Source organism: Protopterus annectens, chromosome 1.part0, assembly GCF_019279795.1.
Source record: "Protopterus annectens isolate FY-2018-M chromosome 1.part0, PAN1.0, whole genome shotgun sequence".
In the NCBI taxonomy this organism is placed as follows: Eukaryota; Metazoa; Chordata; order Ceratodontiformes; family Protopteridae; genus Protopterus; species Protopterus annectens.
The window spans coordinates 1,530,096,997-1,530,112,341 of NC_056725.1; the positions used below are offsets into that span (position 1 = coordinate 1,530,096,997).

Here is a 15,345-nt window from a genome sequence, read left to right on the forward strand (position 1 = left end):
TCAGACTCAGATCTACTCCTTAATGCTGAAAAGACCAAACTAATGCATTTTACCCCCAGCTGAATTCCAAAACAAAGCACAAACCAGGAAATACAAAAATGAGGCAGGTAACCAAACGAAAACCATGGATACATATAACATTATGCTTTTCATTTGGTTACCTGCCTCATTTTTGCGTTACCCCAGATGATATATAGAAAAATACAAGTAGTCCATTATCTCTCATCTAAAAATACAACAATTTAAACCATATCACCAACTAAATTCCTCAGAGTCTAACTCAATGACAGTTGTAGATATGACCAACACCTGCTCCAGGCTATAAAAAATATCCATAGAAAATTAGGGTCCCTCTACAGGGCCAAAAGACTGTTTACAAATACTACTAGAAAATCTATAGCACCAACCTATCTACTCCCATCCCTTCTGTATGCATCGGCTAACTTTACAAACCTTATCATCAGTCTCACAAGAAGACTAGACTCATGCATATTGCAAAATAGCTAAATATGCTGTTAATACCTCCCAAAAACACATCACTTCAATGTGCTTGAGATCTGCATTAGCTAGAACTCCCTCAGAACCTGACTGCTCTAAATGTGAAATGGCTCACAATTTAGAATGTTCTTTAAGAATGTATTGCAGTCCTATACAAATACCACAGCACTGCAGTCAACCACTACACCATTCCTAACCACAACAAAGTCTACCAACTCTGCTGCTGACTTATTAAGCTACCACAGGGTCACCAAAATGTGGAACTCTATGGCACTGCACCTAAACCTAACAGGCAAGAAAAATTGCTTCAAAGCTTTACTAAAACCAGTTAAACAATTACTGGCTCAGCTTTTGCATCAGCCCTAAATAATCTAGTAGGACATCCTGCCCACATACCCTTGTGTCAAAACCATTCTTCATCCAATACAAATGCACTCCTATTACCACTCCTCCTGTCCTCTTACACCCTTGCAGTCATACAGCTTTCCCTACGTGGCTTCCTTTCTCCTCACTTACACTCACGCTTATACCTTTACCCAGACCCTCACACCACATTAATACTCTGATGTTACCCAGTCATCTACTAGAAGCTGTTAGCCTCATCTCCTCCAAACATTACATGCCACTATTCTCTATATTCCTACCTCTTAATTTTCACATCACCTCCATAAACATTATCATCCTGTTTAAATCATCCTACTACACCAACTCTTATCTTCTACCCAATGTTCCTCAAAGTTTTTGTCTACCTTTTCTAAACTCAAAGCATATTATATTCAACTGCTTTTAGCAGAGTTTTTTTTTCTTGTACATATACATATGTGTGTTATAATCCTTTGTAAACATTACAGTCCTTTGTAAAAATTATAAACTGTGTTATCATCCTTTGTAAAATTGTGAACTGTGTTGCAATCTTTTTTTAAAAAAACTGAAAATCGTGCCTAAACTCTCTGTTTTGATTGTTTACATATTTTTGTAAATACTGTGTAAAGTTTATAACCTTTATAATAATGTCAAAATGATTTCTAGCATTGCTGTAACCTTGTAGAGCTCTTTTCCTCAGGCCTCTATTGAGAAACGGTCTTATCCCAGATGGACTTTCCTTGTAAAAAAAAATAAATAAGTATATGTTAGTTCACATTTAGAAATGTCACATAGCTTTTTCTGTTGCACTCTCCTTAAGACAGGTGTGTTTTGTGCATTATTGAATCAGATCTTAATATCTGTACATTCTGAAAAAGAGCTAATAGAAAATGTCATTGTGTTGCGAGGAGATGACTTAATAGTGTTTCATACTTTAATTCTAATGCAGATAGAGGCACTCTAGGTTTCCTCTCATCTCTACTATCTGGAGATATCATTTCAGTTGTTATGCAATATTTTCACAAACTGTCCTTGTACCCATTCCCTCATCAGGCTCACTCAATATACATATGTAGTGCAGAGTACCTGAATTACCCTCTAAAATCAGGGGGGAAAGCAGGCTTGCTTCACACTTTGGCATCAGAAAAGTGCTTAACAAACTTTTGTTAAGCTCCTCTCTTGACTGTTAAGCTCTAGTCTTATACTAGAGCATTAACTGTCATTACTGACTAGCAAGGAACAGCAACTGGAAGTAGAAAGTGCATTAAAATATATTCAAATACTCATTTACAATAGTCTGGATGAAGTGTTTGAATACGCATTAAAGCTTTTTTTTGCGTCTTGTTTTTTCCCCTTGTAGAGGCTGTACTTGTCTGTCTGTCAAAGCTGTAAAACATTTAGTGCTCCTACATTTTTGTAACTAGAGTAGTACATTTGAGTAGACTAAGGTCCTTTTACTACAAAGAATTATGACTGAGTCTTTATCATCATAACCCTAAGTGCTATGTTTTCTTGAAATGGATGTCAAGATTCACCTCTCATATGTTCACAGTTGCATAGGAATGTAGAAGGCTAGATGCCCTTAGGCCATTTTAAGCCTAGCCAATTTGGCATCCATGTTTCCAAACGCAGAACATGTTGTTTATTGTCAGAGACCCAATCATAATCCTTCATAAGATGAAAGCTTTAACAGTTGGGCTTGTATGTTTATGTTAATTGTGCCCTTTCACCTTAAGCTTGCCGTTGCATTTGATTTAACTAGGGTCGCTTTCTTTCTAAGATTTTCAGTACAAGCCAGATATAACAGCATTGACATAATTTCACTGCACATAAAGTTCGCTCCTTCTAGAGACAGATGTCTGAAACGTTATAGTGGATTAAGGAGCTAAGAGCTGTTTTCTGTGGTTGAGTGGTTTGGGGTTTGATTCCCTCAGGCTCCATTGCCTAACTATGTGACTCTGAGCAAGTCACTTAGTCAGACAGCACTCCTGGGCTGAGTTTCAGGCCCATATACAATATGAAATTAAAATCCACATGTATCCTACTTTTGCTTTTATTGTTGCATTAGGGTTAGGGCTAGCACCCATTACTAAGGTCGTGCAGGGGGGTGAAGTTTAGTTTTAATATCAGGAGAGGAAATATTTTTCTTCTGTCAAATGTTTTTGGTTTTATTTTTGTTTACTATTGTTGATGGTCAAACTTATTTTGTTGGTGTCTTACAATCGACATTAAGGTGGGTCAGTCATACACGAGACCCACCTCCACATACCCCTAAAATAACAAGCCAAATCTACACCATTGGGTGGGTGGAAAAATAGCCTCCAGGGAATATGCTTTACTGTCATCCCTTAACAGCACTATAACAATACGGAGACTGGGAGTGGTGGAGCACTAGACACCAGAGATTTGTGTTAAAAATATAATTAAAAATAAATAAATAAAAAAGAAATTCATAGATGAGAAGAGAAATTTAAACCATGCACTTTTGACATGACAAACCCTTGCATTAGCCTTCTACATTAGTGTAGCAGGTGTTTTTTTTCACATATTTAATTAGATGCTCTGACATTATGTAATGCGTCTAACATTTTGCTACATATGAGGGGGAGGAATGAGAAGCTTTTTTCCTAGCATGAATTCTTTGAAGGATATGAAGTGTGAGTGAAAAGGTGTGTTAAGGTACCAAACACATGGTAGACTAGGTAATCATAATCCTGTCTTTTCAAACTACAGAAATTTTTATTTGTTATACCTTTTTCATTAAAATCAATATTATTATAACAATTATAAAACTGCCAATGACCAATTAGAAAGGAATAGTACAGGTGAGCGTATATCAGGCTAATTTAGGACTTGTCTTTACGCTGAGACAGTTACAGGCCAGTCAGCTCAGAGCAAAAGGTCTGTTTATTTTTCTTCCTAGCCACCCTATTGTAATTGTGTCCTTAAACCCATTATATATTGATACCTGCCCTTTATGATAATTGACAACATAATTCCCTCCCTCTCCCTGTTTATTGGCTGTTGACAATAAGCACATAAGAATCATTTTGCAAAGTCTCTCCTCTTAAACTACTCACCAGGCTAAAAGACCTTTGATAAAATTGTTTAGTATTGAGTGTACTGACACTGCTTGCACCGATTTTAGCATTAAAGTAGTGAATTTTTTTATTATTATAATTAGTTTACAGGTTCTGGCCAGTGGCAGAAGAAAATTTCCAGGTAGTTGTTTTGTATTGAAATTTAAATACTCTGTAGCAAGTCCACCTTTCATTCTAAAACCAAACTTCAAGCAGTTATAGTTACCTCTGCCCCCACAGTCATTCCTGTTGGTATCATGGACCAGCACTTCCCCACAACTGTTTTAGCCAGTCTGATTGAGATGGGTATCTTGAGTTAGAGTAAGACTTGTCTCACGCTGTCTGATGATCATCTATTACTGAAACAGCATAGCACAGTGTGTGAGAGATGTACATATTGAATATCACTGGAGGCAAAATTCTCACCCACAGTAAACTCAGACACCAACATCATCAGCAGTACACCACACAAGGCCATCACAATACACATAATCCATCATATGTTCAGGTTCTAAAGATTAGCTTGGCTAAACCTCAAAGACCCTCAGAACACGACACAGACACAAAGCGCACTCAGCTTATTAAGCCTACTTCCTCACAAAGCACAAAGCGTCCCAAAGTCACAGATGTTGAGCCCATAAGGCAGACATTGACGCAACTAAGCAATCTTGTTATTGGTGACTCCATTGTAAAGACATAGAGATATGCCTCTTAACAGGCTGAGTAAGAAAAGACTGATAGTTAGTTGTTTGTCTGGTGCCAGGATCTGTCGGGCACATAAGCACTCAAGTCTTTAAACAAGTACTAGTATGAATCGGTCATAGTTCATGCCATTGTCAATTACTTAAGGTGTATCTCTCTACATTACATAAACAGAGACATAATGGAGCTCTCAGATGATGTGTCCAATGCAGCTATGAACATAGCATTGAATAGTATTTTACCATCCCCATGGATGACACCACAATATGAGCAATAAATAATTGACTTCAGTTATTGGCTTAGTTTTTGATGCCATTCAAAGGGGGTCAAATATTTGTCAGCCTGGGAGGATATGATTGACAGACTATGCTGCTTCACCAAGGATTGCCTGCATTTGACCTTTCTAGGGTTTCAGCTACTTGCAAAGACATTGTTTGCCCTCATAATGCCTTATTTAGGCAATGCAAGCCTGATAAACCTACCAACATAATGAAACAAGCAAAGGAAAATATGAAGGTGTTACTGATCACTGCTGGGACACGAACAAGAAACTCCACTTCCTACAAGCCCTTCTCACCATGGAAAGACATTGGTGTCTGTATAGTGACTAAGACATGTTTTAATAGTCAAGAGTTTTTAGTCCAGCTACTGTGCAGAAGGGGAAAAAAGGTGGAGGTGCATTGAACTCTGGAAGATACTTCGAGTGATAAAGCAACATGATGCACTAGAGCTTCTTCATGTCCAAATAACCAATGGAAATTACCCACATTATATATTAGCTAGCTACAGAACTCCCTCTATGACAAATGACAGCGATAATGCCTACATATAGGAACTAGAATCACTTGGTATTAAACCCAACACCATTTTCCTAGAAGATCTAAATTATCCAACTATAGATTTGGAAACCTACACCACCACTAGTGCACAAGTATAGAGGTTCCTGGACTCTGTCAATACAAATCCCCTGGAATAATCAGTCGGAGCAACCTACTAGGGGAGTAACATCTTGGATCTTTTCCTTACTAATATGGGAGCATCTTGCACCACCCCTTGTGTGTCATGATCACTGTTTAGTTCTGAGCATAAAACAGTCTCTTTTGAATAAAAAATGAAACCAGAGGTCTCATCCTCCCAATGTACCTTTAGACATTTCTTTAAGACAAACTATCTACTCCTAAGTGATACATTGGCAAACATCAGATCCCCTCTAATCCCAGTTAACTCCACTGAATCCACAGAAATATACACCAGCCCAGTATATCAGCATGCAAGCAGCTAAAACAGATGCAGCTGTACCCTGTAGGAACAAGTGCAGGTCAAACCCAAGAAACAAACCCACATGGTAGAACCATACTATCAACAAGCTGTATAATAAAAAGAAGAGCATTTTGATAAAAGAAAGAAGAGTAATTCCCAGAATGTTAGAGTCATTGTCACTGAAGTAAACAAACAACTCAGGAACTTAATAAAATTCACCAAAACCAAGTTTGAAGCTAAAATAGCTGCCAAAGACAATAACAAGGCATTTTTTAGTTATGTTGGTAATCTCAAAAGCACAACACAACAATGCACTGAGCTGATTGTGAATGACGTTACCTACATTGAGACTGAACATATAGCAAACCTACTGGCTGATAAATTTAGCTCTATTTTTAGCCATGTCTTCCTTCCATCTCTCCCTCATAACATACCTGAAAAATGGTTTACCTCGAACTAGGCCAAGTCCTAACAGTGCTATCAAAAGCTAAAAATGCTACATGGATGGGTCCTGAAAATATCCCTGGATGCATCTTAAATAGCATGAAGCACAATATAGCCATACCTGTACCCATAACAACACTGTTCAAGCTCAGCCTCAATACAGATTTTGTACCAAGTGAATGGAGAGCAGCTACAGACACCCCATCAGAAGGAAGTTCCTTCCACTGACCCAGCCAACTACAGACCCATAAGTCTGACCAGCTTCATATGCAAATTCTTAAAAAGTCTTATAATGTAATTAATCTAGCAGTACATAGGGAATCTCCAAGCAGTGGACCCTTCTTAGTTTGGATTCAACAAGGGCAGGTGATGCATACTTAAACTGGTGAATATTTTGAAAATGTCAGCAAAGTAATGGATGAAATCAAAATAGTACACACCATACACCTTGACCTGGACAAAGCATTTGTCACAATTCCCCACTCCAGCATAGTAGAAAAACTAAATAAACTGGTAATAGACCCATGTGTAACCCACGTGATTGCCAACTGGCTTACAGATAGGATGCAGATAATTAAAATATAGGAAGTTACCTCCTCAAAGAGACCAGTCAGTGGGGTCCCCCAGGGTTCTACTTGGGACCTCTCCTGTTTGGTATCTACTTTTCTGAACTAAAAGCCAATACCAAGGGGCTCTGGCTGACTAAGTTTGCAGATGACTGTAAGCTAGGAGCAATCACTGAATCCCCAAATGACTTAGCCATCCTGCGGGAACATTTGTCTCAAATAAAAATCATGGACTAAAATTAAATGCCAAAAAATGCATTATTATAGATGTTGGGAAGTCATCTGCTCCAGCGAGCAACCACATTAACATTGATCCTCTAAGAGTTGAACCAGTTTTTCAGGATTTGGGAACTTATGTGGACACTGAGCTAATTTTCGACTCACATGTATCTATTGCTGTAAGAAAATCCTTCTGTATTGCACAACTGATAAAAAGAGGGATTGTGTCTAGATCTAGGGGTATCATTGTCCCCATTTAATCAGCCTGCATTAGGCCAATCATTGAATATAATGACCCTTTGACATGTATCCGTCCAGACACATGCATCAACTGGAATGTGCACAATGATTCCTTACTAAAAGGATACGAGACCTAATATATAGACTGATGCAAAGTCCTGTCACTGTACTTGGTATCCTTCAGTCTGATAGGAGTTAACTTGAGTCTGGCATACAAGGCATCATTTGACCCATTACTGATGGATTTACTGCACATCAACAATTCAAATGACATCAAAAATACTAAGTCTAGGATTCTAAACCTCTTTTTAAACATCAACATTATGGTTTAGAGGGGCAGGTATATTTCTCAAAGGATTTAAGTATTTTTGCTGTTTTTTTACTTGAAATACCTTCTCTTGCTTACTTTGAACAAGCTTAAACTGTTTTTTTAGCTGTTTGTTGCATTATATAATATCTGCACTTAAAGTTACATTTGGTCGAAAATTGGTCGAAAGTTTGTTTGTTTGTTTGTTTAATTTAACTGTTGAGGCTGCCCACTAAAGTGTGCTAGCCTGTGTAACTGATTTATTACTGTTTTCTGCATTTCTGTGTGCTTTCTATCTGAAAAACAAAAAAACAAAAAAATAATCCTTGTTTTCCCACCTCTCCTCGACTAGTTTAGACCAGTTTACAGGCTTTGCTGTATTCTGGGCTGTGTTGTAGTTCCTGTGTTGTCCATTACCTTACTTGGGTAGAAGGAAGTTTCTTTGCTCACCAGTGGGAGTGGTGAGCCTTGAGCAGCCTATCTGTCCCTGAAGGAGTGACCTCAGCATGAGAGCTGTAGTAATTGGTTGTTTTGGACTTTTTCTAGCTCTTTTGAAGTTCCCTGTTTAAAATCCACCTTTGCGCAGCTTTGCGTGATTGTGCGCATAGCGCAGCGCCAGTTAAACTTGGTTGAACTTTTTCTGGCTCCACCAAGTCTGCTCTTCAAATTTTCCCGTAGAAAGCTCTACTCTTTGAATAACCAGTCTACTCGCTATATTATAAGCCTAGCACTTGCTCTCAAAACTTCTCTTCTAAGTAAGCACTCTTAAACTAAAAGTAAGCACTACATCCACCTACCACTCCTGTGAATACCCACTTCCCTTAAAGGCACAGCACTCTTTTATAATATTCTAGCATGTCAAGTGGTAGATTACTAGCATCCTTTCCTGTTCAGCTGGTTAATCTGGGAATCTTGAGACAATGCTACAATTGTCTCATGTACACAGACAACCCTCTCCTCCTCCCAACAAACACAAATACAAACTAATTGCCCTGGATATACATATCCCACCTCCACCCCCAGCACAAAAGACTACAGTGAAAAACTTCTCAAAAGCCGACTTTACACTTCTTAAGACTGAGATGGTATCCTTTAAGCCCACTGGGCCAGTGGAAACCACATCCCACAATGCAGAATCCTTCACAAATGCTTTCTACGGACATCTCCAAGAATGCATGGATCATGCAATCCCAAATAAAACCAAGACCCTCTCCACCAAGGGAAAGCATCCTGCCTGGTGGACCCCAGCCATAAACAAATTGTATAACAAAAGAAGGAAGCTACTGCAAGACAGAGCAAAATCCCATAAAGGGAAGGCATCTCTGATCAGCACTAGTAGAAAGCTACGTTCTCTCATAAAAACATCCAAGTCCAACTTTGAGAGAAAAATCGCCAAGGACACTAAAGATAACCACAAGGCCTTCTTCAGTTATGTTAGAAACCTGGGTGGAAACCCTCAGATATGCTCAGAGTTAGTGCACAATGACAAGAAATTCACCGAACCCACAGATATTGCCAACATTCTGGCAGACAGGTTCAGTGCAAATTTCTCCCCTCCCTCACCCCCAAAAGAAGAAATACTTATCCCAGCTGAATGTAACCTCCCTGTCATCTCAGATGTCCAGGTGAGAGCTGCCCTCAGCAAAGCAAAAAACATAGCATCAATGGGACCTGATGGTATCCCCGGTTGTGTGCTACGTGTACTCCAAGAGGAGCTAAAGCCACATATAAAAATGCTATTTAACCTTAGCCTTACTACAGGATATGTACCTGAACACTGGCGTACAGCAACAGTGGTCCCACTCCACAAAGTAGGCACCTCAACAGACCCTGGGAACTACCGCCCCATAAACTTAACCAGCCTGGTCTGCAAAGCTATGGAAAGAATCATTATGGAACTCATAAACAGCGACATTGGGGACCTACAGACACTTAATCCCACTCAGTTTGGCTTTGTAAAGGGCAGATCCTGCCTTTTGAACCTGGTTAACTTTTTCGAAACAGTCACTAGAGCCATTGATGAGGGCAAATCAGTCCATATAGCCTACCTGGACTTGGCTAAAGCCTTCGACACAATACCCCATTCAGGCATCATAGACAAGCTCAACAGCTTAAATGTAAATCCATGTGTCACAAGATGGGTTGCAAACTGGCTAAAGAACAGAACCCATAAAGTCGAAATTGCGGGAGCCATGTCAGACTCAAAGCCAGTCACAAGTGGTGTCCCACAGGGCTCTGTCCTGGGACCCCTCTTGTTCAGCATTTACTTCTCAGATGTGAAAGCAAACATGGGGAGGGTTGTGGCTGACAAAGTTTGCAGATGACTGCAAACTAGGCGCCATAGTCGATACATCAGCTGACACATACATCCTACAGAAAGGCCTCACCAAAAAGGACAACTGGTGCCGGAATCATGGCCTTAAACTGAATGCCAAGAAATGTATAGTCATCCCCTTTGGGAAAAACAAAGTACCCACAAATTATCACATAGACAGTAACCCACTGAGTATGGAAAAAGTAATCAGAGACCTGGGGACCCAAGTTGATAGTGACCTCGCATTTGACACCCACGTTGCCAAAGTGGTTAGAAAGACTTTCTACCTTGCCCACCTTATCATGAAGGGATTCACATCCAGATCAAAGGAGGTCATTGTACCCCTATACTCCTGCCTTATCAGGCCCATGATTGAGTACAATGCCCCATTTGGTATCTACCTCACCCGGCACTTACAACAACTGGAGAGACCCCAGAAGTACCTCACCAAGAGAATCAAGGGTCTCCAACATGTCATATGCTGCCAGGCTAAAGAAACTCCAGCTCTATTCAGTAGCATACCGCCTGCTCAGAAGTGATCTGTGCCTGACGTACAAGGCCATGTCCAATCAGGAATTGATGGACATGCTCCACCTCAAAAAATTCAAATCCATCAGAACCATGAGAGCTAAAGATTTAAACCTCCGCACAAATATGAATAGGACATGCTGGAGGGACAGATTCATAACTCAGAGGCTTCCCATACTCTGGAACAGAATCACAGTTCATGTTAGGCAGAGCCCCTCACTGACTCTCTTCAAGAGAAATCTTGACGAATGGATGGGAGATTGTAGGTTTACCCCGGGGGTCATCCCTGTGTCACTACTAGACAGAGGCACAGTAAACTAATTCTATTAAGTAAGGGGGTCTTCAATGTGTCACTACTAGACAGAGGCACAGTATTCTAAATCTATTCTGTACACTTTAGTACCACTACAAGGGGTGGCGAAAGCCACATCACTATGGCTAGGCTTATAAATGCCCCAGGGCAGATAGCCTAGTACTAAATTATGAAACTATGAAACTATGATACCACTGGTGTGGAACAGAATCCCCATCCACATAAAATAAAGTTAATCCCTGTCAAGTTTGAAACACAACTTAGATCTATGGATGGGAAACAGAAAATATACCCTAGGACTGCCCCTGTACTATGAATGGACAGAGGCAGCTTCTAAATATTTTATTCCATGCATGTGTCCCTCAAATTATCTATGGTATGATCCCAGTTATTCTCATTAGGGGTAATATATAATTACTGACCATGGGATGGGAAAGGCTAATGTGCAACCAAATGGAAGAAGTTATCTGAGCACAAAATGGGAAATTGGCTAGCTTTAAAATGGCCTTCAAGGGCAGCTAACCTAGTACTTACATATGAACCTATGAGCCTATATCTGGTATTATTTCTAATGTAACTTCCTGATACTTGAGCACCTTTGCTGGAGTCTGCAAAGCCCTAAATATGAGTTCAGTTGGCTGTTGTCTTCATAGAAAATGTGGATTAATTCCCATAAAGTTTTGCAATAAGCATAAACATTTTTTTTTCTGTCTTAGCATTATTCAGTGGGATCATGAGACATTTTAAATGCAAACTAAATGAAAATGAAATTAATATGCTGATTAAAATGATGTAGACAGAATGAATTACAAATTACTTTATGAAATACAGTAGTTTAATATACATCAGCCTTAAAATTGTGTATGTTGTCTTGTGTCTCTCAGCGGCTGCAGCCCCTATACCAACTGCATCAGATTGTTATGAAGGGAATGGTTCCACATATCGTGGCACTGCCTCACAGACTGTCAGTGGCAAGAAGTGCCAAGCCTGGGATTCAATGACACCTCATTCTCACGAAAAAACTCCTCTAGAGTTTCCAAATGCGTATGTAGTACTCTGTTTAATTTTAATTGTATCTCAGAAAAATATTTTCATCAGCCACAATATTGTCTACTTTTTTATTTTTTTTAATTATTCAGTCCCACAATTTTTTGTCTGCCACGAAACTAAATGTGTTGAAATTATTCTATGCTCATTTCACTGAAAAAACAGAAACAAAACAAATGAATTGATGAGGGCAGCTACAGCTATACATGTTGAGGTACTATATAAGTATTACAATGGGATGGGGGGGGATATCATTGTCTTGTGTTATCAGCTGAGACTGGAAGCAGTACAGGCAGGGTGACCTTCTGCTTTGCCTAACAGATAAGGCTGCCTTAGCACAGGAAATTAATAATCTCAAAATGTCTGCTCAATAAAACAGTATTGAGAGTTTCATCAATCCTGGTGTCCAGACAATAATTTATGAGGCAGTAAGTTGACATATTGCATATTCCTCGGACGCCTTACCTTCTTTTGGAAGTCTATCAGAGCAGAGGTGTCAAGTGTCATTTCCCAAAAAGCCAGAAATAAGCTTAGCTAAATAAATAGCAAATTGAACAGCCTAAACTTACTAGTTGTGATTTGATGAAAAATATTCTAAAGTCAATGTTTTGTGAAAAACAGGGGGTTCTTTCATTTAAAGTAACGGTATTTTATATGCAAGAAGTCCAGTCATTTTATTTTATTGCGCTGCAGCTCTATGAATGAATGCTGAGTATTCTGGAAGAGGTGATTATTGTTTTATTTATTTCAATTTCTAATGCTGTGGAAAGTGCTGTCAGGTTAGATGAACATTTTCAGACATGATGCCTTCTAGACAACAGTACTAGAAAGTGATATAGAATTTGGTTAACAACTGCGCACAAACACACACACACACACACACACACACACACACACACACACACACACACACACACACACACACACACACTCATCACTCATGCATGTATATATGTGTGTAGGTGAGCATCTGCCAAAATTATCATGTGCTATTTTGCTGATCAGCTAAAAGAGCAGTCAAGAAGTTTGGACTATATTTACAAGCAGGTGTTATTCTTTAATATTATTATGGTCAACTCCATGCATTAGTGGAACCTTGTGTTTTCTACTAAGTATGTGGGCATATGCTTTTACATTTCAATAAACTACCTAAAGTGATATTATATAATGGATGTGAGATCTACAGAATTCTATTGAAATATAGACCTCACTGGTCTTAGAACAAATCCCCGATTATTAAGGCTTCTGACATGACATGGTATCAGAGTTGTGAAATATTTACCAGAATTGAAAAAAACGCATGTGCAGAAATGAAATATATTTGCTCTCAAGAGTTTGTAAGCGGAAGTTTAGAAATATAATTTTCAGTGAAATATGGTTCAACTCTATCCTTCTGGAGTTTTTTCATTTGAAGAAGACTTAGGCTGGGATTCAGAAAAAAGATGCTGTGGTCAAGTAATCTACCTACTGCAGGTAGGTCAGTTTATTCAATTCTGGAAAATGTGATTCAGAGACATTAGCTGCTGTGAGGAACTCCTTAGTATCAGCTAATTTGCTTGTCTTTGAATTGCTGTATTTTATAGCGGGTGGTGATTGTGCAGCCCATGCATTGCTTTGGCACAGGAAGCATACCTCTTGAATGTGTAGAAATTTGTAGAGTGTCCTGACGCATAATCATTTCTTTCCTCTGTCACTCAGAAATTTAGATTCTCAGTTAAACACTGAGGATTATAGTTAGTCAATCATGCCTGTCATTAGAGGCTCATACTTCTTATTGTTTAGAAATTGCATATTCATGTAAAATCCATTGCTCTATTGACATTTTAAGTGAATAAAGAGTAATATGTAAAAAATTTCCTTCATTGTTGACATATTTGTTCTTGATTAGTTTTGGCTTTTCTAGAAGTCCTTAGCAAGGAAGTCAAGAGGTATGGCAACCCCTCCTCCCACTAATTTGTACTCACTCACATTTAGACCCTCATACACATGCACAGGCAGTTACAGACATTTCCAAACACACACATATGTATACTCATTATCAAAATCATACCTCACAACTGTCCTTGATTTTCAGGGTGTTCCCCATTTTTAAATCAAAACTTAGCTCTGTCCCTCCTAATCCCTCATAGAACTGATGACTTTTGTCGAAAAGGTGTTAACTTAAACTTAGCAAATAATGAAAATAATTGGAGTTACAGACTTATTTTACATTGCAAAATGTATATTAATTCATATATTCTTATTCTGTCAATGTTTCAAGTTAATAGTACTAATATTTTAAAAATGTCCCTGACTGTCCCTGATTATTTCTGGATTTGTCTCTGTAGTGAGCTTTGTCCGTGAATGGTTGAGAGCCATGATCATAATCACCCCCAAACACACATCATTGGACTCACAAACACACTCACCCATTTACCCACATGCACACTCTGACAAAGACACACAAACACACACATGCACACACACACACACACACACACACACACACACACACACACACACACACACACACACACACTCTCTCTCTCTCTCTCTCTGTCTCTTTCTCTCACAGATATTTATACACAAACGCAGATATACACTCAGCATCACCGCCCCCCCCCCACCCACGCAATCAAAATGATGAGTATATTAGATGAGAATTGCATGCTGCTAACAATGGGCATAAAATATGATCAACAGATGAATGTCAGCATTTGTGTAAAATCCAAGTTTACACAATAAGCATTACAAAGATTTCTATGAATGGTATAGTATCATGTAAAATGTTTTCACAATATTAATGAGATAAACATGCATCTAAGAGGCATGTCAGAATATGTACCATAGAAATGGAATTTTGAACAGGAACAAAATTTTGAAATATTCAAAAAATCAGATATAGACACTTGAACATTAAACACAATGATGGCAATAAACTCCTTGTGTTGCAATTAACTGCCAGTCAGAAGGTATAAGAGATGTGATTCTCCAAAAGAATAGACCCATTGTCTAAGGTCAGGAAAATTAACAGAAAGAAAAAGTGATATTCTCAAAATAAAATAAACTCTCAGTAATAATGCATGGTTAATACAAGCTGCAAAATACAACTGAAAAATTCAAACCGAACCACAGAAACTCGTCTGCGAAAATACTCTCTTGAAGAAATTCACATTTATTTAATCCACATTGTGTTTTTATTCTGCAAAGGGACTTCATCAGAATTCATTCAAAAATATTATTTAATATATAAATATATGTTGTGAAGGTGATATATAGACTAGGCAGTGAACTACATTTAGCAGATATAAAGACTCAAGTATATTTACCAAAGATGTACATAAAACTGCTAGAAGAAAAGAAAAGAAAAAAAAACAGATATTCTTTGGGTAATGCTAGTGCTGACAGGTATAGAAAAAAATTATAAAAAATTTAAAAATGTACTGATGAACTACTGAGATATACTACACAAAATATTGACCCGG

The 15,345-nt window shown here is 38.5% G+C and overlaps 1 protein-coding gene across 1 annotated transcript in view; it reads left to right on the plus strand.

Annotated features, from left to right (window-relative positions):
• PLG (plasminogen) overlaps window positions 1–15,345 on the plus strand; it is a 791,307-nt gene that overhangs the window by 493,369 nt on the left and 282,593 nt on the right. Inside the window, exon 10 of the mRNA XM_044067896.1 lies at window positions 11,719–11,878. Coding sequence (XP_043923831.1) covers window positions 11,719–11,878 — 160 coding nt within the window. The remainder of the gene's footprint in view (window positions 1–11,718; window positions 11,879–15,345) is intronic.